Source organism: Cordyceps militaris, assembly GCF_000225605.1.
Source record: "Cordyceps militaris CM01 unplaced genomic scaffold CCM_S00010, whole genome shotgun sequence".
Lineage (NCBI taxonomy): Eukaryota > Fungi > Ascomycota > Sordariomycetes > Hypocreales > Cordycipitaceae > Cordyceps > Cordyceps militaris.
The window spans coordinates 188,748-212,620 of NW_006271978.1; the positions used below are offsets into that span (position 1 = coordinate 188,748).

At 29.7% G+C, this 23,873-nt stretch overlaps 2 protein-coding genes across 2 annotated transcripts; both read left to right on the top strand.

The window, feature by feature from the left end:
• Positions 1-21,111: 21,111 nt before the first annotated feature.
• Positions 21,112-22,300, top strand: CCM_09620 (uncharacterized protein; the record flags this gene model as incomplete). The annotated part of the gene is made up of 3 exons (XM_006674753.1): positions 21,112-21,414; positions 21,448-21,907; positions 22,131-22,300. The coding sequence occupies 3 exons, from the start codon at positions 21,112-21,114 to the stop codon at positions 22,298-22,300; spliced, it is 933 nt and encodes a 310-aa protein (XP_006674816.1).
• Positions 22,301-22,961: 661 nt separating this feature from the next.
• On the top strand, positions 22,962-23,779 carry CCM_09621 (uncharacterized protein; the record flags this gene model as incomplete). The annotated part of the gene is made up of 4 exons (XM_006674754.1): positions 22,962-22,993; positions 23,040-23,407; positions 23,499-23,567; positions 23,619-23,779. 4 exons carry the CDS (start codon positions 22,962-22,964, stop codon positions 23,777-23,779), a joined length of 630 nt encoding a protein of 209 aa, XP_006674817.1.
• Between the last annotated feature and the right edge of the window lie 94 nt (positions 23,780-23,873).

Genomic DNA, 23,873 nt, shown 5'->3' on the forward strand with positions numbered 1-23,873 from the left:
ATCTCGCCGCTTTCTCAGCCACGCCCTTGAAAGGGACTAGCATAACACATGATCCCTGTAAGCCCCGTGCGGGCAGCGTCCCCGGCTTCAGAAACCTCCCCTTCCCCGGAGCAGCTCGCCCGTTAGCGCAATACCTTGCACGTTAGCTTCGTTTAGGAGTGTGGTAGCTTAGCATGCTCATTGCAATGTGCAGGCCAAGTGTCAGCTGGGCAATCACTTTGCTATGCTGTCTCGAAAGCTGTTACCTACTGACGCTCCGGCGGGAATACGACGGGGCACATTTGACTGCGACGAGATGCGGCTAGCATTTCTGAGCAGAGCTTATGTATGGGGGACTTGCTATAGGAGTAAGGCAGGCAGAGATTTGGCGGTTTGCCGCTGGCTCCGGGAACGGTACAAACTTGAGCATCCCAGAAGTACTCTCGCCCCGACCCTGCAGACTCCATGCTAACACTCGCATTCGCATATCCTTTTTCTTGTGATGCTCGTCTCTTTAACCACCCCCTTACCCCCCCCTTTCACAATTTTCCAGCCATCGTGCTAGTCAGGATCCTGCAGGCGCCTTACGACCTCGAATCCGCACAGCGGGATAACAACGCTTGGTAAGGGCATCGACGGGGTGCTGCGGCCACTCTCGCTGGCTCCGAAAAGGCGAGGATTCCGTCTCTTTCTTACAGTAAATAGCAGTTCATAAGCGCCGTCTCGAGAAGGAAGCCCTATGCGATTGCCTGCCAATTTCCCATTAACACTCGGTGGACCATGGAAATTGATCGCCTGAGTACCGATTGGAGCCAAAATACGAGTTTGGGTTGTGTTTTATTGCTACGTCTGCCTTGACATAAATGCAGCTGTTCTACCGACTCAAAATATCGACCGAACCATTCCACCCACATACTGCCTTGGAAGATTGCCATTCTTCCCGTGTTCGCGGTACCTATCCTACCCGTGCTCGCGACAGGGAGGGGGGTATGCTCTAAGACGAGACGAAATACGCAGGTCCACTAATCTCCATAACCAGGCTCTTATACACCTCGATACTCGAGAGCACTCTGTGTCTGTTTTGTCGATAGAGTCAGACTACCATAGACGGCCTGGTCAGGATCCTGTTAGTCCCTGTCATCTGCCAAGGAACCCCTGGGCTATGGTATTTAAGCAAAGTGCCGCCCCTCAAGGCGGCCAAATTCTTTGCAGCTTGTTCGCAGTCAAACCACAGTTCCCTTTTCAATTCAATGGCCTGTGGTACCTCTGAGACCACGGACCAACGAGGGGCATACGACACAACCGGCGTTCGAAAACCTCCTCCACCGCGACCTAAGCCCTATCGATAAGATGCGTCCTATTATATTATTGATCTTATTTTGCTTGTCTATGGCGATTCACCTCGTGTCCATTATTATCTTTTGTTCTATGTTTCGGCAAAAATTTAAAAGCATTCTGGTAGCTATTCTTGCAGCCCTAAGGTTGGGGGGAAGTCACCGGGATTGATCTCACTCCACGTGGACCTTATCTTGGCACCGGCACCATGTTCGACATCGAAAATCTGCCGAGGCCAGGTTCTAGTCACCGCTGGTGCGGCCTCTGCGGGCAGTGGGGGGCGTTAAGCGCTGAGAAAGCCGGACAATGTTCACCAACGCACAATTGTGGTATGGCATTTCGATGAAAATGCCAAGAGGGGGAGAGAGAAGCAAACCACTATACAGCAAAGAAGTCTCAAGGGAAATTGTATCTAACTAGGATTCCATCACTTTTGCAGCAGATGGATTGTCAGACGGCTACCGAGGAATAGGAAACTTCTAGTCAGGGTGTAAATAAGTTTCAAATTTCGATTCTACTCTATTGAATTATACTTCAGTACCAGTCTACTATAAGGGCTTGAGAGATTGCTAGCTTCTGGCTTGTTTGCTTTCCTCTAAGGCTTGTGCGGGTTAGTAGAGTTGTTAAGCAGTAGGTAAGCCAGAATATACCTTGGACTGGGATGTCGACGTTAGGAGGAGGCTCTTTAGCAGGTTCGCACCTCTTCTTGCCATGGTCTGTTAATTCTGAGAAAAATTCCTTGTCGGGTTTAGATAAGATCACAGTTTATCTGAAATAATAGGGGGCACAAACCTCACGGCATCTTGCGCACCACCAAGGAGACATGCTGGTAACATAAGATGATATTTCTCTTAAATAGCCTAAAGGGCAACAGGATGTTGATGTGTGGGGGAGTAAAGAGGGCCGAGACTGCAATGTATTAGGATGACTTAGAGCTCGACTTGGGGGGAAGGCCTGCTTTTTACATTTACTTTCTAGGCGGGCTGCAATGGATAAGTGAGAAACGGCAGGTCCGAGGGCCGCTCAGCTATCAATATATAGTTACGTATAAAGAAGTAGCTATAAAAGAGTAATAGCATAGTAAGGAGCTACTAGAGAGGACTTTTCTCCTCTAGTAATTAATAAAGTTATATTAAGAACTACTAGCTATTATACTATAATATCTTTACTATTTCTCTACTCTCTTTCTTTTAGTTTATTATTAATATCTTAATAAGTTAATTATTTTATTTATACTAAGTAAAGAACCTAATTAGAAAATAAGATATTTATAAGAATTACCTACTTTATATAGCCTACTATAACTTCCTTATTAGCTTCTAGTAAAGTTATTATAGATAATAAGAACCCCTTTTTATATATAGAGATTCTATTTAATAATATTATAATATACTAAGCCTATAAAGGTTATTTTTTAGTTATAATAGCTATTATTACTAGTATACTATTAGATCTTAATAAGACTATTATAGTATTATTTTAAAAAGATAATAACCTTAAGTTAAAGTTAGATTAAGTAGTTATACTAAAAACCTTAATAAAACTAAGTAGGAAATATAAATATAATTATATTATTATCTAACTATAAGTAAATAAGGATATAAAGGTTTTTTAAAAGCTTTTTTAAAAACTAAGACTATATTTAAATAAAGTTATTATAATAGTTAAAGTAAGTTTTAAATTAAAGCCTTAACTTTTAATAAAAAAAGCTAAATAGAATTTTAAACCTATATAACTAACTTAAAAGTAATCTTTTAAAGTAACCTTTATAACTTTAATATAATTTAATAAAAAGTTATTTATATAATACTTTACTTTTTAAAGAATATATAATAATAATAAGTTATATATTTTAAATAAGTTATTAATAAAAACTATATAAATCTTTATAACTAAAAGTAGTTTTATAATTAGGTAATTAATAAGGTAGGTAATAAATATATTTATTATTTTAAGGTATTTTTATAGCTAAATAATACTTATTAAGCTAAGAATAAATTATTTAAGGTATTTATTAACTAATAAAAGGTAAAAGAACTTAAGCTAGGTAATTATCTTAATAATATACTATATATTACCTTTATATTTTAATAGTTTAACTAAAGCCTATTAAAAGATATTAAAGTTAAAAAATTACTTAAAACTTAAGAAAAGCTTAAATACTATAGTTTTACTATAAAGTTATAATATACCTATATAAAGGAGTTAGGCTTAGGCCTACTCTAGATTAGGCTTAGGCCTACTCTAGATTAGGCTTAGCCTAAGGCTATAATAAGTATACCCCTAGTATACCCCCTTTATATACTAGAGTAGATAGATAGACTAGCTTTTCCTTCTCTTTTACTTTATAAGAAAGTTAATACTATTATAATACCTACCTATAAATACCTTAAGGCTAGTCTTTAATAATTAACTCTCTTCCTTACTAATACCCCTCCTACCTAGCTAAAAGAAAAGCTAATAAGATAAAAATAATAATAATAGAATTATAATTTAAATAATAGCTATTAATAGCTAAGGTTTATTAAATACTCTTAGCTTAGTTTATAGTTATAATAGAATAAAATATATTCTTAAAAAAAGAGTTATAATAATTATAAAACCTTTTTAGTATTTAGAATATAGCTAGTTAGACCCCTAAAGGCTAGATTATAATACCTAAAGATACTCCTTTTTTAATTAATATACCTATAGTTTAATAAAAGCCTTTACCTATAGGGAAGAAGTTTAATAGTAATATAAAAGTATTTATAGGCTAAAAGTAAACTATAATATATAAACTTAAAACTAATATAGACTTTATTAACTCTTTAAAGTCTTAATTTATATATATTTAAGTAAACCTTAATATTATATTATAAATAAAAGTTATTATATACTTTAAAATAAGTAACTTTTAAGGTAAAGTAGACCTTTATATATTCTTTATATACTTTAAAATAGTATTTAATAACCCTTATTAATAGTCTATAGTAATAATAAACCTTAGTATAATCTTATAAGGTAATAAGGAGTTTTTTAATTACTATTATATATACTTTAAATAAAAGCTAGCCTTTACTAATAGCCTTTTATAGTTAAATAAAGTTAAGTTAAATAAACTCTATTTAATATTATTCTTTATAATAAAAGTATTTATAATTAACTATAATATTTCCTAAATAAACTATAATAATATAATCTAGATATTTTAAAAGGTAATAATAAATCTTAAATTATATAGAATTAAAGAATAATACTAAATTAAACTATAATAAAGCCTATATAGGTAATAAATAAATAAAGAAAAGGATATTTAAATAATAAGTATTTATACCTTTAGAATTATATTAATTACTAATAATATAACCTTAAATAATATATAGTCTAGAAAATATACTATATAGGTATTAAAGGTAATACTTAATATATACTAAGAAGTAAGGTAATACCTTTATTATAAAAGAATAGGCTATATAATTATAGCCTATAGGCTTAAGCTAGCTAAACCTTTAATACTAGTCTATATAAGTAGTATTTCTATAAAGGATTAGTTTAATAGTTTAAGAAAAAAGAATACTTAAGGATAAGTCTCTTTTTAAATATATTAGTTATAATAAAAGGTTAAAAAGGAATAAATAAATAAGATAAGGTAGTCTAGAAAGAAATAGCTAAATAAATAAATATTAAATTATTCCTTATTCTTACTATTCTAAAAGTATATATATTAATAAATACCCTTATTAACTTAGGCTATAAGTACTATAAAGTAATATAGAAAAAGGTAGTAAATAGGCTATACTTTAAAAGAATCTTATTATTAACTAAGTAAAAGATTAAGTTAACTATAAAAAAAGAGGTATTAAAGTTTATAGTATTTAATATAGTAAAAGTTAAAGTAAATATTAATAGCTAGGTATTCCTAATCTTACTTTATATAATACCTATATTATTAAGGCTAATAATACTTAGACTACCTTAGTTTACTTACTATAGGCTAATAATAAATATAGAAAAAGGCTTTATTTATCCTAAGATAAAGCTATATTAAAAAATATATATAAAAGACTATAGAAAAAATAAGAAAGGCTTAGTATTACTTAATAGAAGCTAGTTTTATTACTAGTTTAAGGTAAACTTTAGGGAATACTATAAGGTAATATAGATTATATTAATAAGTATTTATAAGATTAATACTACTCTTTATTAAGAGCTAATTAAGAAATAAATAGTTCTTTAGTAATATAAAGAGTTTAAAGACCTTTTCTAGAAGAAGAATATAGTAATATTATTACCCTATTAAAAAGGGGTTTTTTTTTTATTGAATTACCCTAATTAAACCTTATAGTTCTTCTAGTACCTTGATAAACTTATAAGTACTAGAAAAACTATAGTAGCGGATCCCTCGTACTAGCACCTTACCATACTAGGTATAGACCTAGGGCTACCTAGGTAAAAACTAGCCTCTCCTACGTGCTAATCTACTATTATATAATAATTCCTAGTAGGTTTAATAGTATTTAGTATTTCTTAGTAAGTAGGTTCCTAGGCTACTACCTTAATCTATATCCTTCTATATCTTTTATTAATTATTAACTATCTAGGTATATTAATTTTACTTACCTTTATATATATATCTAAGTAGTAGAATAGTCCCCTATTATTAATACCTTCTATAAGGTTATATACTATAGTATTTATATAGTTTTTAGCCTTATTCTATATATTAAGGGCTAAGGATAGTATAGTAGTTAGTGTGTGTTACCTTAGCTTTTGCCCTAGCCTATAGTGGTTACCTTGCCTATGTTCCCTTACGAGTTACTTATAGGGCTAGGCTACGCTGCTTAACTTTTAGAAAAATCGTTTAGGGTGCCTCCGGCTAGATTCAAACTAGTAATCCGTATGCTAACCCACACAGAACTCCCTAGCGTAGAACCACTACGCCACAGAGGCATTAAAAAGGGTTTAATTATAAGATTAAGATTAAAGCTAAGCTAGATAATATACTAGAATAGCTATTATATAGCTACTTTTACTATATACTTTAAGACTAGTTATTAGAACTATAAAAGTAGCTAATATCCTTACTAGATAAAGGCTAAATAAAAGTAAGTTTATTCCTAGTTATAATACTAGTATTCTTAATAAAGAAGTTAAATAAAAAGTAGTATTTCTATATAGACTATAAAGGGCTTAATATAATCTTAAAAAAGAATAAATACTTACTTTTACTTATTAAAAAGATACTATAAGCCCTTTTAATAGTAAAGTAGTATATAAAGCTTAATATCTATTTAGTATTCTATAGACTATAGATAAAGATAAAGTCTAAAAAGTTTATAACTTTCTAGACTTAGTTTAGCCTCTTTAAGTAGCTTATATACCTTTTTAGTCTTTTTAAAGTACTAATAATATTCTAATAGTATATTAACTATATACTAAATAATTTCCTTAATAACTATATAATAGCCTACTTTAATAATATCTTAATTTATATCTTAAGGTCTTTATAAGACTATAAAGAAAAAGTATAAGTAATTTTAAGCTACCTTAAGGATACTAGTCTTTATATAGACTTAGTAAAATATAACTTCTTTATAAAAATAGTAAAATACCTAGGATTTATTATATAAATAGGGGTTTTACTAAAGCTAGACTTAAAAAAAATATATATAATCTATAATTAAAAGGTATTTATTTTAGTAAAAAGGGTTTAAAGCTTTAATAGATTTATAAACTTTTATTATAACTTTATTTTAAACTTCTTAATTATATAGAAGCTACTTACCTAGCTAATAAAGAAAGGTATATTATTTATATAGAATAAAAAGAAGGTAACTATATTTAAGATATTAAAATTATTATTCCTATTAAGCTTATACCTAAGCCTTTAAGACCTAATAAGGGAGATATTAATAAAGCTAGATATTTTTAATATAGAACTAGGTAGCTACCTATTATAGGTTAATAAGAATAAGATCTTTTAATTAATAGCCTATTACTCTATTAAGCTATTAACTATAAAATAGAATTATATAATTTATAATAAAGAGCTCTTAATAGTTATTACTTACCTTAAAGTATAAAAGCCTAAGCTTTAAAGATAAGAAAACCTCTTTATAATCCTAATTAATTATAAGAACCTTAAGTATTTTATAAAGCTATATTTACTATTAGAATAGTAAACTAGGTAAATAAAGTTCCTTTTCTAATTTTAATTCTAGCTATACTATTAACCTAGACTACTAGTATAATAGCTAAATACCTTTAGCTAATAAGAAGTATATAGAAATAATCTAAAGAAGCCTTTAAAGAAGATTATAAGGCTAATTAATATTATAATATTTATAATAGTAAATATAAGTAAATAATACCTATTACTATTTATAGATCTAGAGCTTTTAGTATTATAAGAAGATAGAGTAGTAATAAACCTAAGCTACTCTATTAAGTTAATAGCTATATACTAAGGTGCCTAGTCCTTTCTAGAGAAGGCTAAAACCTATAAATAAGTTATAAACTATACTATTTCTACTTACTAAAAGCTTTAGTTTAAAGGCTACCTATAGATTCTAAGCTAAGAACTATTAATAACTATCTTAATAAAGAGGGTATACTTTTTACTTATAATAATATACCTAGGGAAGAATACTATATTCTTATTACTTATATAAGATTATTATTAGTTTAGAATATTCTAAAATATAGTATATTATATTTAGAATTATAAGTATTTTAAAGTATATAAGTTAAGAAAACTATATTAAAGACTTTTATAGCTAATTCCTATTAAAAAGTAATATTAGTAATAAATCTTAATTAACTTTATAATAAACCTATTAGTTTAAAAAGAAGGCTAGCTATATTTCCTAATAGTAATTATTAATTAACTATTAAAGTATATTTAGTTTAAGGTAATAAACTTTATAATAATAAAGAACTATATAATATAGTTCCTTTTATATTAATAGTATTTCTATAGATTCTTTAATTAGCTTATAAGTAATAAAGGTTTAGACTAGGTTAGTAAGTTCTAAAGAATACTATATTATCTAACTAATACTAAATAGCTTCTATTAATAACCTTTTACCTTTAGATAGATAGTAAGATAGAGTAAGTAAACTAAAAAGTATAGGTAATACTTTAAGTATTAATTATATACTCTTAGTATAACTAGCCTACCTAATTACTAATAGCCTAGTTTATACTTAATAATTAAGACTTATTTATTATAAGCTTTAGTCTAAACTTCCTACTATATAGCTATTATAAGCTAGCTATATAGTTTATAATAAGGCTATTAATACCTTTTAAGTCTTTTATAAAGAAAGTAAAGGTATTCTTTAAATATATTAAAAAGGGCTTAGAGCTAGCCTAGGCTATAATTATATATACTTAATAATAAGTTAAAAAGACTATAAATAACTCTTAATACCCTATAGAATACTTCTAAAAAGAGAATAAAGTATAACTTTTTTTATATAATATTATAATAGTATAGTTAAATAAGAAACTTAACTAGGTTTAAGTAAAATATATAATAATAGTAGTTTTAATACTATTAATAATAACCTTTAATATACTTAAAAACCTTTATAAAATATTCTATATTAATCTTATTAAATAGACTATAAATAATCCCTTTTTATTCTAAATATAAAATAACTAAGCCTTTAAGCTAATATTAGTTAAAAATAGGCTAAGCCTAAAGCTAACCTAAGAATATACTATTAAAGAAATCCTATATATATACTACCTACTAGAATAAGGCTATAAAAGAAAGGTACTTATTAAATAAGTAAGGTATTAGAACTTAATCTAAGAACTACTAAAGATATTATAAGATAATACTATATTTATAAGGTTTAAAGAATAATAAAATAATATTTAAAATAATAATAAACTATATATAACTTACTTTTATAAAACTAAATAAATATAATTTATTAACTAATAATTAAGGCTATAATAAGTATAATATTAAAGTATAATACTTTATATAAATAAAGTTAGGTATTATACTAAGGATAGTAGGGATTTATAAGATAATAAAGAGTAATAATCCTTTTATTCTAAAGAAAGTATACCTTTATACTTATAGCTTTATTAGGTCCTTATTAGGCTTTTTAGTATATATAACTTAAGCTATTAAAGGTTATTAATAAAAATAAAAAGTAATATTAAAAATATAAATTATAAATATATTAATATTATATTAAGGCTATAGTATATTAACTAAGTATAATATAAAAAAAAAAAATATAAAAATATAAAACTAAAGATATACTAATATTATATTATTTTAAAAGTATAACTATATAATAATAAAGTAAAGAAAAAAAGATAATATAATATATTTATACTTATAATAGAAATTCTTAAAGCTTTTTATTATTATTATTAATATCTTTAATAATAACTACTAGATTAGAAAAGGTAAAGATAGTATTACTACTAGCTAGGTTATAAGGTAATAATAAAGAAAGGGGTAGGTATACCTAGATAGGTAATATTAAGTAATTATTAGGTATTTAAAAGTTATAATAAAAAGGAAAGTAATAATAATATAAGTATAAATAAAAGTAAAAGTAATAATACTATAAATAAGAATAGTATAAATTATTATAATAATAGTAATAATAGCTATTAAACTAGTAATATAAAGAAAAGCTATAATCTAACTTATAGTACTTAATTACCTAATAGTTAGGTATTTAAAAGGTAGTTAGGTATTATAATATTATTAAGATAGTATTATTAATAGCCTTCTAGTATATAACCTAGGCCTATATTATTCCCTATTAAGATATAAGTAGTAAACTAAAAAGAAAGGAATATATACTTATTATAAGTATAATAAAGTTTTAATTAATCTAACTATATACTATATAGGTAAGACTATTAAAACTACTAGTAGTATTATAGCCTTAAAGAACTATTACTATTATAATATTAGTAATTAAAGTAATAACTAATATAGTACCTAAGGTATTAGGTAGGGATAATATACTAGTTAGGTTTATATATATATTAACTAAAGTATTAGTAAAGTAGTCTTATATATATACCTATATAATTATTAAAACTATATATTTATACTTTTTAGTATATATAATATTAGTTATTAGTATTATAATAGCTTTATTATTATTAATAAATAATACTAAAGTATATATATAATAATATAGGTTAGGACTATTTATAAATAAGATAGACTTTTAAATATAGAACTAATAGCTTATAATATAAATAGTATACTTATTATTAGTATTTATAATATATTTAAGTACTATTATTTAGTATAAGTATAGGAAATATATAATATAGGGAAAGTCTAGCTTATTATTAAACTAGTACTTTTTATTATTAAAGTCTTTTTATAAGGTATAGTTATAAATTATTTAATAGCTTTTTTTATACTCCTTTAGGCTAGTATTATTACTAGGTAGTAATAGTAAGAATAGTATAGTAGTAGTAGCTAATATTATAGGTTATTATTATTATAATTATAGGTTATTATAAAGTTATTTAAGGTTTAAAAGAGTATATTTTAAAGGTATAAAGTAATAAAGAAGTTATAAAGTATAGAAAAATAAAGCTAATTAGTAAAAAAAGTAAGGAATTTATTTATAAAAGGGAAAACTAACTAAATAAGAAAATATACCTTACTTTAAATATATTAATAATATAATATATATATAATATACCTTACCTAATAATAATAAGTTAATAATTTACTATTATTAAATAATAATTAATAGTATTAAAATATTAGAATATAATATAATTAGTTATAAATAGGTTAAGAGTAAGGCTAATAAGTACTAGCTACTTAAGTAGCTAGGCCTAAAGTAGGAGTAATTATAATATATAGGCTATTTAAAAGAATTTTCTAAGTATAGAGGTTATAATAAAAAGTAAATAAACTAGGATTATTATAAAAATACTCTTTAATAATATATATATAGGCTAATAAGTATAGGCCCTAGGTAATAGCTTAGTATAAGTATTATATATATATTAATATATACTAGCTTAGGTAAGTAAGGTATAATAGGCTTATATTAGCTTAGGTAAGTATAATATATATAACTAGGGTAATAAAGGGGAAAGGGGGGTATATAAAGGAGTTAGGCTTAGGCCTACTCTAGACTAGGCTTAGCCTAAGGCTACTATAGGTATACCCCTAGTATACCCCCTTTATATACTAGAGTAGATAGATAGACTAGCTTTTCCTTCTTTCTTACTTTATAAAAGAGTTAATACTATTATAATACCTACCTATAGATACCCTAGGGCTAGTTCTTAATAACCTAATAAATATAAAGATATAACTATTATAAGGAAATAATAAATAATAAAGGAAATATTAATATACCTTATAATAGCTTTTTTAATAATAGTATTTTTAATTATATACCTTAAAGAGTTAGGTTTCTAGAACTAGTATAGAACTATAAAAATATAGTAATATTATTAAGAGAATAAGGTAATATTCTTTATTAGAAATATAGGGGACCTTATTATAAGGCTAATTATATAGAATTAGATTACTATAAATATAAAACTATAAGGTATATTACTATATATTATAGAAATAATTAAATAAATACTATAAGTATATAAAGATAAAGTAATAAACTTACTATAAAGCTAAATATAGTATTATTATAAAGTATATAAATAGCTTAATAGAGTATAAAGTCCTTTAAAGTAAATAATAAGCTAGTATAAGTAATAATAGTATAGTAAAAAAACTATAACTTTATAATAAAAGTAGTTATTAATTTAAAAACTTAAGAAAATTTAATTTATTATTAGCTAATAAAGAATAAAATACTAAAGCTAGTAAAATTACTATAAAACGCTTTTAATAATATAGTATATATATTTTAAAAGTAGATTATATAGATAATAAAATTAAAAAATAACTAAGGCTATATAAAATAGTAGTAAATTTACTTTATTATTATTAATATTAAGTTAAATAATATACTTTTTAGGTTCTTTTAGTTAAAAAAGGTAAACTTATATACTTTATAGTAATATAACTATATTAACTATTACTTAATAGTAAAAGACTTTATAATAATAAAGGGAATATAAAGATTTTATAGTACTTTTATTAAGATATAATACCTACTTATCTTAAAGATATCCTTACTTAAAATAGAAAATAATATACTAAAAGCTAACTTAGCTATATAGTATACTATAAAGGTAATAACCTTAAAAGAAAATAGGAATATAGAGAAAAAGCTATAGAATAGTAGTAATAAAGAGATAATAATTATTCCCCTAGAATATTAGGATCTAATAAAAGTTTTCTTACTAAAGGTAACTATAGTATTACCTTTAATAAAGGGACCTATATATATAATTAAGTTAAATAAATGATTAATACTACTATAAAGACTTATCTATATACTTATAAAGAAAAAGCTATAGAAACTTTATAAATTCTTAAATAAAGTAATATAAAGAGAATAGATATAATACTTTATAAGTCTAATAAGAATATTAGTATTATTTATCTTAAAAAAGGAGGGTAAGCTATATTTATATATTAACTATAAAGGGATTAATATTATAACTTATTATAATTATATAGTATTATTACTTATAAATAAGATATTAAATTAACTATAAGGGGTAAAGGTATTTATAAAAATTAACCTAAAAGATATATAGTACTAAATTTAAATTTAAAAAGGTAATAAATAGATAATAGCCTTCTAATATAAATATAACTACTTTAAGTATATTATTATACTTTTTAGCCTTATAAATATATTAATAATATTATAAAAATATATTAATAAGATATTATAAGGCTTAATAAATTATACCTATATTATATACCTTAATAATATCTTAATATATAATAGTAATTCTATAGAGTATATATAATATATTTATAAGGTCCTTTAATAACTACTAAATATAAGGCTATATATAAAACTTAAAAAGTATAAATTTAGAATAATAGTAATATTATTCCTAGGCTTTATTATCTCTTTAAATAGTATTAATATAGAATATAGCTATATTAAAGTTATAGTAAAATAGCTACTACCTTATAGTATAAAAAAGGTTTAGGTATATATTAGCTTTATTAATTTTTATTATAGATTTATTAAGGTATTTAATAAGATAGTAAAGCTATTTATAGATATTAGCTATAATAGTAAATATAGAGGTATTATACTAGATAATAACTAAATTATAGTATTTAAGTAGCTAAAACTAGCTTTTTAGAAAGGCTTAATACTAGTATAATTTAACCTAATAGCCTATATTAAAGTTAAAGTAAATATATTAGATTTTATAATTAGTATAATCCTTATATAGTTATAATAAGATTATTAATACCTTATTATATACCTATTATAAAAACTAATTAGGCTAGAATTAAATTATTAAATACTAAATATAGAGATACTTATAATTATAAAAGCGTTTTACTAGTAAAGATATTACCTTATATACCTAATATATATAGTAAAAGTACTAATAAACTACTTAAACTATAGCTACTTAACTATAAAAATAAAGCTATTAGGTAAATAGGCTATAGTATTTAATAAACTTATACTATTTAATTTTATAATTAGGTATAGGCTAAGTAAAGAGAATCTTATAAATATATTACTATATAGAGTAGATTATAAGTAGGATATTATAGAATTATAAAGTAGAATTAGCTATTTACTAGTATTTTTATAGTAATTTAAAAATATATTAACTAACTTATATAATATTATTAATATATAGTTATAATATACTAACTTATATAATATTATTAGTATATAGTATATTATAGAGTAATATAAAGTATAGACTAATAATAAATAAAGAGTTCTAATAAGTAGCTAAAGAATAAGTAGAATAAAGTAGATATTATAATAGTCTATAATACCTAGCTTATAATATTATAGTAAGTAAATTATATAATATTAGGTACTATACTTAATAATATTCTAAGTTTAATAAAGGTATTAAAAGAAGTATAAGAAAAAGAATCCCTACTAAGGCTTAAGATAGAATAAAAGTAATAAGGTAGTATTATTATAATAGACTAAAAATATAAATTAAATAGATTCTAATATTTCTATAATTATATTTTTATATTATAAGGAATATATATAGAAATATTATAACTATACTATAATAACCTTATAGTAAGATATTAAGGGCTTTAATATATAATAAACTATATTTAATTATACTACTTCTAACTAGAAATAAGCTATATTATAAAGTATTATATTACCTTATATAATAGCTATTAATATATAAAAAGATAAATATACTACCTGTATAGCTATCTTACTTTACTATTATTAGTAAATTGCCTATATAAAGAAATAACTATAAATATAATTATAAGCTTACTATAGTAGCTAAGATAAAGGTAAAATTATAATATAATCTTAATTATTATAAACTAATATACTAAGTATAGCTACTATATTCTAGTTATAATATAACTAATAAGTAATAGGCTAGCTAATATTATAGTATATAAAATTATATTATATTATAATATACTTTAAGGTATTATCTTAAACTATAATAATATTTTTATTTTAGGTTTTTAGTAAAGTCTTTACTACTTATTAGTATATAAGTAGTAATTAAGTATTATATATTATCTATAGATAAATAAATAAATAAAGAGGTAGAACTAGGTCCTTAAATACTACCTTTATACCTTTTATAATAAAGAATAGAATAACTAGGTAGAAAAATTGCTAATAATATAACTTATATATAATATATTAATATATAAATCTATTAATAAAGCCTTAGTATTTTTATTATAAAAAGAGTATTTAGAATTACTAAATAACCTAGGCTATTTATTAATAACTAATATATATAGAAATATAAGTAATAAAACTCTATAAAGCCTATAAATTTACTATAGAATAATTATAATATAGCTATAAAGTATAGAAAAAAGGGTAAAATAAGAAGTATAAAGTATATAATTTCTACCTAAGATAATAAGTAATACTATTAATAAAGAACCTAAAATTATAATAACCTAGCTAGAAACTTATAGTAAAATTTATTAGACTATTCTTTATTAAGTAGTAGGTAGGTATAAGTAGGCTAGCTTTTAAGTTATAACTTTCTATATTTATAAAAATCTATAATATTTTTAATATTATAAGTATAAAACCTTATAATTACTATAAAAGTATAATAATAATACTATTAAAGAATAAGTTTATATTAAAGGAAATATATAAAATAGAATATATTATTAAATATAAATAGAATTATAAGTAATAACTTTATTAGGTTAAGCAGTAAAGCTATTATAATATAAGAATTCCTAGCTATAATATAGTAACTTTATAAATCTAGTAATAGTAACTTATTATAATAAGGATATTAAGGCCTAGGTAGAGTAAAAAGAAAAAGAAAAAAAGAAAATATTATAATAATTTATTAATAAAAAGGTAATAGCTTTATAGTAACAATAGGTAAGTTAATTTAATAAAAAAGATTTATAAAAAAAAATAATAAAGGAAAAAAAAAAGATAGAAATAAGTAAGGCGCCTATACCCCCCTAGTAAAAATATAATAGAAATAAGTATTATTTTTCTTTTTCTTTTAAAAAAAAAACCCTTTAAGAAAAAAAAAAAGAGTAAAAAAATATAGTAATACTATTACTACTTTATCTTAAATTTAGGCATTTTACCTAGAAGGCTAACTAGCTAGGCTACCTTCTTCTTCTAATCCTTTTTATTAAGCCCTTACTATAAGTAAGTAGTAAAATTATAAGGGAATTATAAAAAGACTTACTTTCTAGGTAAGGAGTAGTAGGTAAGTATATACCTAAGTATATTATACCTATAATATAATAGTATAGGTAATATTATACTAATAAGCTTTAAGTTTATTTATAGTAATATTATAAGTATTTTACTTATTATTCTTAGCCTTCTTAAAGGCTTAGATATATACTATCTAAATAGTAGTAATAATAGCTTATAAGAAAAAAAAATAAGTAGTAAACTTATAAGAATATTATAAGAAACTACTTATCTTATTATACTTAATAGTTAATAGTAAAAATAACCCTATAAGGCTAAGGTAGTAGTATATACCTTTATAAGTATAAGAGTATAGAGGGACTTATAATTCTTTATTAAATTAGCTATAAACTTACTAGAACTATAAAGAGGAATTATATAAACTTTAAAATAGGTAGTATAAGCTATTATATTATTTATAATTAAAAAGAAAAATATTAAACTTAAGATAGAAATATAGTAAAAAAATAGTAATATATAAAGGGTATTATAAGAGATTATTAAGTTTAAAGGACTTATACCTACCTACCTTTTTAAATATTCTTTATAAAGAACTACCTACTTATAATAAAATTAATAGTAAACTTACTATAAAATTAAGATAACTTATAATATACTTATTATAGCTATAAACTTAATAATATAGGCTTTCTTTTAAAGAAAGAAGAGTATTAACTAGTAAGTACTAGTAAGGATAGGCTTAGACCTTACTATAAGTTAGCTAAGAAATTATAAAGAATAGAATTAAGAAGGGATTTATATATTTTTTTTAAAAAGAAATTTTTTATTATTTAGATTTTAATATAATATATTAATAAAAATATAATAAAAAACTAATAAAAAAAGGGTAAAGACTTATAAAAAATATATAGAGTTTAAAATTAGTCTTTAGAATATATTATTAATATTAATATATAAGAATAGTAATAGAAATATAATATAAAAGCTATAAAAAGACTAAAAAGAATAACTTATAAAAATTAATAAAGGTTAAAAAAGAAAAAAAAAAGGCTTTATAAAAAAAAGGTTATAATAATAATAATAAAATACTAACTATTATAAAAAGAATAAAAAATTACTTTCTAGTTATAAAGCCTTTTTATACTTAGGTATAATTTATAAGATAGTTATATAAATTAAGTAAAAATACTATAAACCTATATAAACTCCTATTTAGTACCCTATTTAGAACTAGTATTAATTACTTTTATAAAGGCTATACCCCTAATAAAGAAAAATAAACTATACTTTAAAAAGAATAAAAAGAGCTTTTACTATTATAAAGAAGAGATAAAAAAGAAAAAATAGCCTATTATAACCTATATATAGTTATATATAAAGAAATAGCTATAAAAGAGTAATAGTATAATAAAAAGCTATTAAAGAGGACTTTCTTTCTTTAGTAATTAATAAAGTTATATTAGGAACTACTAGCTATTATACTATAATATCTTTACTATCTCTCTACTCTCCTTCTTCTAGCTTACTGCTGATATCCTGATATTAGCTAACTTCCTTAAGGTGCTTTAGGGGTTGCAAATTCATAAGCGGATCAAAAGATCCTATATCTCCAACATATTCCATTAAAAGAAGTTCTACTAGTAGAACTTTAGCATGTTTTTGTTTATCTTGCACGATTAAGGAAACGTGCTGGTTGGCGTTATTATCCCAATTCGCGCAATTAACGTAGCACCCCTCTCTCGATGTTGGCAAGAATCAATAAAGCCCAAGCCACGGCGCCAAAACACGAACAAATATTGGCTTTTTCTCATTTCTTTTGCATACGGGCCAGGCCAGGATGCCACCCACGGCACTAGACAGCCAACCGAGGAGCCTGTCACCTATGCGCATAGTACGCATGTATAAGGCAGGGTTTCTGAAGGGCGCCAAGCACTTCCGCGATCTAGTAACGATTTTCACGGCAGAAGCTTCTAATATAATATAAGCGTTCGAGCAGATTAAAGTGCGAAGGAACTCTCAGTCTATCAGATGATGATTTGCGACATTCAGCTTCATAGCCCACTCCTGCGTAGGCTTATAGACCCGTGGCCAGTTACGAGTTTTTGCAGCGTTGCTAGGAAAAGAGCTTGATAAGCATCGAATTTTCTACATGGTATCGGCACTAGCGTGCTAGTGAGATCCACATGATGAAACTGTGCACGATATGCAGGCATAGGCAAATAATGTAGTTGTTAGCCATTCGGGTGCAAATTTTAGCAGCGCGAGATTTAACGCGGGTGCCTCCTAGATGGGCGATGAGGGCACGTGGACCACTAAAAGAGTCGCACGACGACCTTTGGTCTGACTAATCACGTGATTGGTTAGCACATAATCAGCTCCACCGCCAGCATCCCGCCCCTCACCAAGTGTCCCCGCGAAGAAACGAGACAAAAAAAAAATATCATTACAAGTCGTGTGCAGTCTTAATGCATCTATCACCGAAGGGATATAGGGAGGGCTAAAACGCAGTCAACCTATCCTGATGAGTTCAGCACTTGAGATCCGCCAGCTAGATGCGGAAGAGAAAGAGTGCTTGCGCGACTTGTTGAATTATACTGAGCGACACCCAGACGGATGGCGCCCGACGGAATACAACGGGATGCATGAGTACTCCCACAAAGACGTTCATCCCATCGTTAAACCTATCATTGAAACAGTACGTATATCGAAGTTACCCGAGGTAATAGGATCTGACAGTTCTTAAAGGATAAAAAGGGCTTTCTTATGCGTATCTCTGGCAGCTCTAGGAACCTACTGTATAGGTTTAGTGTTGGCGCTCTGATACCGATTTCGGGCGAGCGATACTCGCTAATTGAAGGAAATAATCATGTTCAGCTTGCACTTGAGGAGAAAGGACGAATTTTAAAAGAAGTCGCTATACGAGTTGAAGATAACTGTATATTAACTCTACTTTGGATAGTTAATATCTAGTAAAGTCTTCTCATTATGGTTGCTATGTGGCGGCACGAATCTAGTAGAATGCTTAGGATCTATATCCTTGTAGTGCTATTCCTAGACTGATGGCCTTAGAAGGTAAAAGACTCGGGATTGATGGGGATATCAACCTCGTGAGCAGTCTGGCAAGGAGCCCCATAAGTAGTCAGATACGCATTTTGTGTGAGACTGGAGAGAGAGTTGGGATAAATATTCAGGTAAGTAGCGTCGTAATTGCCCTGATAGTTGTCCTGAAGACCGCTTGAAGAGTCAGGATCAACGGTAAAGCCGGCGTGGTGCTCGACGGGAGTGATCGTATTCGCGAAAGGCGGTCCATTAAATCCGGCGGCCTCTGCATTCTGAGTATGATTTGCGGTTGGCAAAAACCCCGTATAAGGAAAGTTGCCGGCACGAGGCAGCTCACAAGCAGGTTGCCTCTGCATTGCGTGATAGCCTGTTGTTTCTGAGGTAGCGAGAGAACTCAACATTCCAGCCGCTTCCGTAGCAGTCATTTGTGTTTGTGTTTGACATTGTTCGAGAGAGATTTGCCTTTCACTTTCGTTGGGCCAGAACATCGAGCTCTGATAGTCCAACAATTTATTTGCCAAGCGAAAAGTGTCATATTGCTTCGGAGGGGTCATGATTTTGATCGAATGGAGGTGCTGTACGACGGTACCGTAATCTTTCTGAACAAGGCCGTGGCCGGTGTCCCATCTATAATGATTAGTATACGCTCGCATCCGACAAATAGATACATACATTGAATCTAGTATAATATCATAAAAGAATATCCCTAATGCGCTTCTGAATAGTTCATCCTCGTTTGCGACCGTATTGGTTACATCGTTGTCGCACCATTGTTGGTTATTGGAGCGTGCTAGAAGATGACAGAACGAGACTCGGCGTTTCCCAGCTTTGATGATAAAGAGACAAGCTGTAGTCGCGTCGTTAGAAGCATCACATATCAGAAAACGTAAGAAGCCCTGGACATGGCTCTTCCGAATTGAATCTATTTCAGGCTTCCAACGTCGGAAATGCAAGTATACAGCAACCGTTGTGAACCTCCATAAGACTTTATAGGTCGAAAATTTCTTATAGACGTGAATCGCGGAGATAGTGAAGAACTTGCGGTATGCGTCAGTTGAGTTCAATAACCCGACAGGAGACTCGTCCGGCTTTGGCCACCAAAAGGTCTCTGGATTATTATCCCATAGGCAAAATTGACTAGAAATTGAATCGTCGACCTTCAACTGTGGACGTTCGATTGACTTGATTGCCATAGCGTTATTGATAGCCGGTGTTATGCTTCGCTTCCTAAAGTTGTCGTGGAGCGACTGGTACCATCGTTCGAGGATTTGGCGATTCCCGTTGTTTTTGAGAACCACATCCGCTGATTCATTGTCGTTATAGGGCAGTAGTAGGCTCCGAAGCTCCAGAATCGTCAGTTTCGCCGACCCGTAGCGCCTTTCCCGGTGTCGAAGATTCGTCTCTGCTTTCCGCATCATCATTGTGAATAAATGAAGGAAGAATTGTCTCCGGATGTAAGAATGAGAGGCTGCTTGTGGAAGTTCAGCTCTGATTAGGAGGTCCGCGGGGTTAGAATACGCTAAGAACGCCACTCGTTCCTACGCTAACCCAAAAAACGAGAAAAGTCTGGTGTGCACCCGACTTTCTCGTTTTTTGGGTTAGCGTAACGCAGACTTCGGTAAGCCCAGTCAATCTGTTGAGCCGAGCCATCACTTTCAGGATATATCTCGAACTGCAGATTAGATAGAATGATAAATAAAGCCCGCCCTTAGGAAGAAAGTGGCCACTTTACAAGCCTTGCGGTGTCAACGATTGCCGGGGGGTCAGCCTCCTTCTCGGGGTTTCTGCAACGAGTGTGTCAGATATCAGTTCTCTATATAGAGTATAAAGACAATATGCGGTTTGGTGATCAAAGGGTTCAGAGACAAACCCCGTCATGGCAATGCCCGCTCCGTGATATCGGCTCTGAAATGCATAAAAGCGATCGATCGAACGTAGCTTTTCCACCAAGACTCACCGCTTTTTAGCATGCATTCCTTCGCAACGCGAGGAGATGTCGTCGAGAATTCAATTTTTGGTACTTTTGGTATCCTCTTCTATGCTGCCACTCTTGTCCAAAGCTGGCGTCACTTCAAAGTTGGCCCTGTCAGTGCTGCACAGTGGTACCACCAAAGGGCATTCCTTTCAGCTCTCATACCCGCCATTACCTTCCTTGTTGGTAATATTGTGTGCCCATCATGGATTGGCATTGCACACAGCCGTGGCTTACCAGACACTGCTCCTGGGATACTATGGAAATTCACTGTTGCCATATGCTTCGCTCTTTCTGAAGTATGTCTCATTCAATAATTCCTTCGATTGCAGACAATCAAACTCTTTGCGGTTTCAGATCAAGTTCCCAAGAGAAAGCTCGCTGGTGCCTGCATTCTGTTTCTCCAAGCGCTGTGGCTTGTCTTTGGCATCTGGCAGTTGCGTTCCGGGGCGGTCTGGGCCTTTCCGGCCATTATTCACGGGTCATTTGCGGCGATTCTGCTCTATCAAATAATCGCCCGGAAGTGTCATGCATCACACCCCGCACCGCCTCACTCTTATTTCCTTCGCTTTTTTCTACGTACTTTGATCGCCACGGCGAGCCTTGCCATGGGCTGTTACTCATTTGTGAAAGGACCGCTCAGATGGCACTTTAGCGTGCAGTGCGCCTTCTCACTGTTTGAGGCTGTTCAGTCACCCGTATATGCAGAAATGCGATTTATGAAGGAGAGGTCAGACCGCAAGCGGGCTGCGGCTCTGTCGAATAATAAGCAGGAGGCGATCCGGAAGTTGGGTCAATAACCAATCACAGCAGAGTCTAGTTTGCCACCATGAAACTAACTGCACTGTGTAGTTTTTTTGCTGCATAAATAACTTATTAATAGTCTATCATGAAAGATACAATAATACATGCAAAATTGGTTGCCACTTTACTAAGTTGGGCCCACGCCCACTGTGGGAAACGCAGGACTGAGATCTCGAATATATTTTGCTGTTACGCCCTCAAAGTGGAACAGTCTTCTCCCGTTATTTTTCTCCTTGGCGGAACTCCAGTATAGCAGACTCCGTGGACCGAAGGAGGAGTGACGGTGAAACGGGAGTGGCGGAGGGGGATCCTGGCGATCCTGGGAGGAGCGAGGGGTGCGAGCCGCGCCCTGATAACTTGACCCCGTCAAAGACAGTTTAAAGATCTTGGTTTATCTAACTTGGGATATTTTCTCAACAAATAATTCTTTGTATCACATTGAACTCGCTTTCAGAATATACGGTACATTTGTTTTCACTTATGCTCAATTATACCCATGGCTCACCATGTCACAAAGAAATGCACCGGCGATCCTTGCACGGAGTGTACTATGAGCGCCGGTGCTCTCGAGGTTAATGTGCTTGCTATAGCCGCATGCACTGACTGCCCGTTACGGCTCTGTGGGAGGCATTTTCTCTTTACTTGCAAAATCAAAAGGTAGTCCCTCGGTTGAAACTCCAATAGTATACATTTAACACGAACCAGCCCTATTAGGGAGTCACATGAAGCGGCAAGATCCGCACCACCAGATCAGTAGAGTAACAATCTTGGCATCTATGATTGCAGTTTTCTGGTCAATGTCAAGGCTGGATCGACCACAAGGTTACTTTTCAGTGTGGGATCTGCGCTGCAGTCGTGGTGGCAAGACCGTTGTTTATGGCTTTGGCCAAAATAAATGGACACCGGCCAGGGGAGGACAGGTCGACGTAAGAAGTACAGCAAACTGGTAGTCTCCGGAGACTTTCATCTAAAGAATTATAAAACTTGGTTGCCCTTGGATCCGAATCTGCTGCCCCCAGAACCGTAATCGCGGCCTGTCATCATGACTTCCCGGATTGCTCAGAACCGTGGCCTGTAAGTCACCACAGCCCTGTCCCTGAGGAAGGCTAATGCTAGTCAGAATCGCCCATGAGGGCGAACCGACTCGGCGTATCCAGAATCCAGCAGACCTCGAGCCAAAATATGCCCACAAAAAATACACTGCTCTCGCCCAGGCCATGCTTATTAGCGAGCGAAAGCACAAGGGCTTACGGGTCCAACCACGTTTAAGCGACTACGACCTCTGCCGAGCTTTATCGCCACTACTTAACTCCGCTGACTGGACTATTGATGAATCGATTGATACCCTTAGCGATAAGTTTCAAGCTCAGCTACGGGAGGATAGGGTGGCCGGGCTACCGGATTGTTTCTTCCCATTACATAGTTATACCAGCCGCGACGAGCAAGCCGAAGCTGCAGCACCGAGCTTGAGGCACCTAAAGGAAATCAGTTTTTTTTATCTCAGAGATCGGCAACGATGAGGAGCGACTTCAAAGTGCGGCTGAGGCCTGCGGAAAGTTATGTTTCAAGCATACTCTAGAGCTGCCCAAGGGTCTTGACGATACGATGTTGCCCGCTCTGCTTGCCAAGCTCGCAAGTATGGAGGAAGGTTATAGGAGATCTGCCAGTAGATAAGCCCTCCTGGCACTTTGACACTTAGAGATGGAGGTGAACGGCTATCTTCAATCGATACATCTGTTTATTACCGTTGCCACCACGGCATGTGACAAGCTGACAGGTCGACGGCTGATGGAATGGTTAGCCCGCATTTATTGCCCGAGGACGCCGAACCCGCTCGCTCCCATGGACATGAGTATTTAGAACTGAATGCCCTCGTCATCAAACTATTGTCCCCGTTCTCCCTATAAATGATTTGCAACAGATGTGATCGAGATGAACAACTATCTGCCTCTGG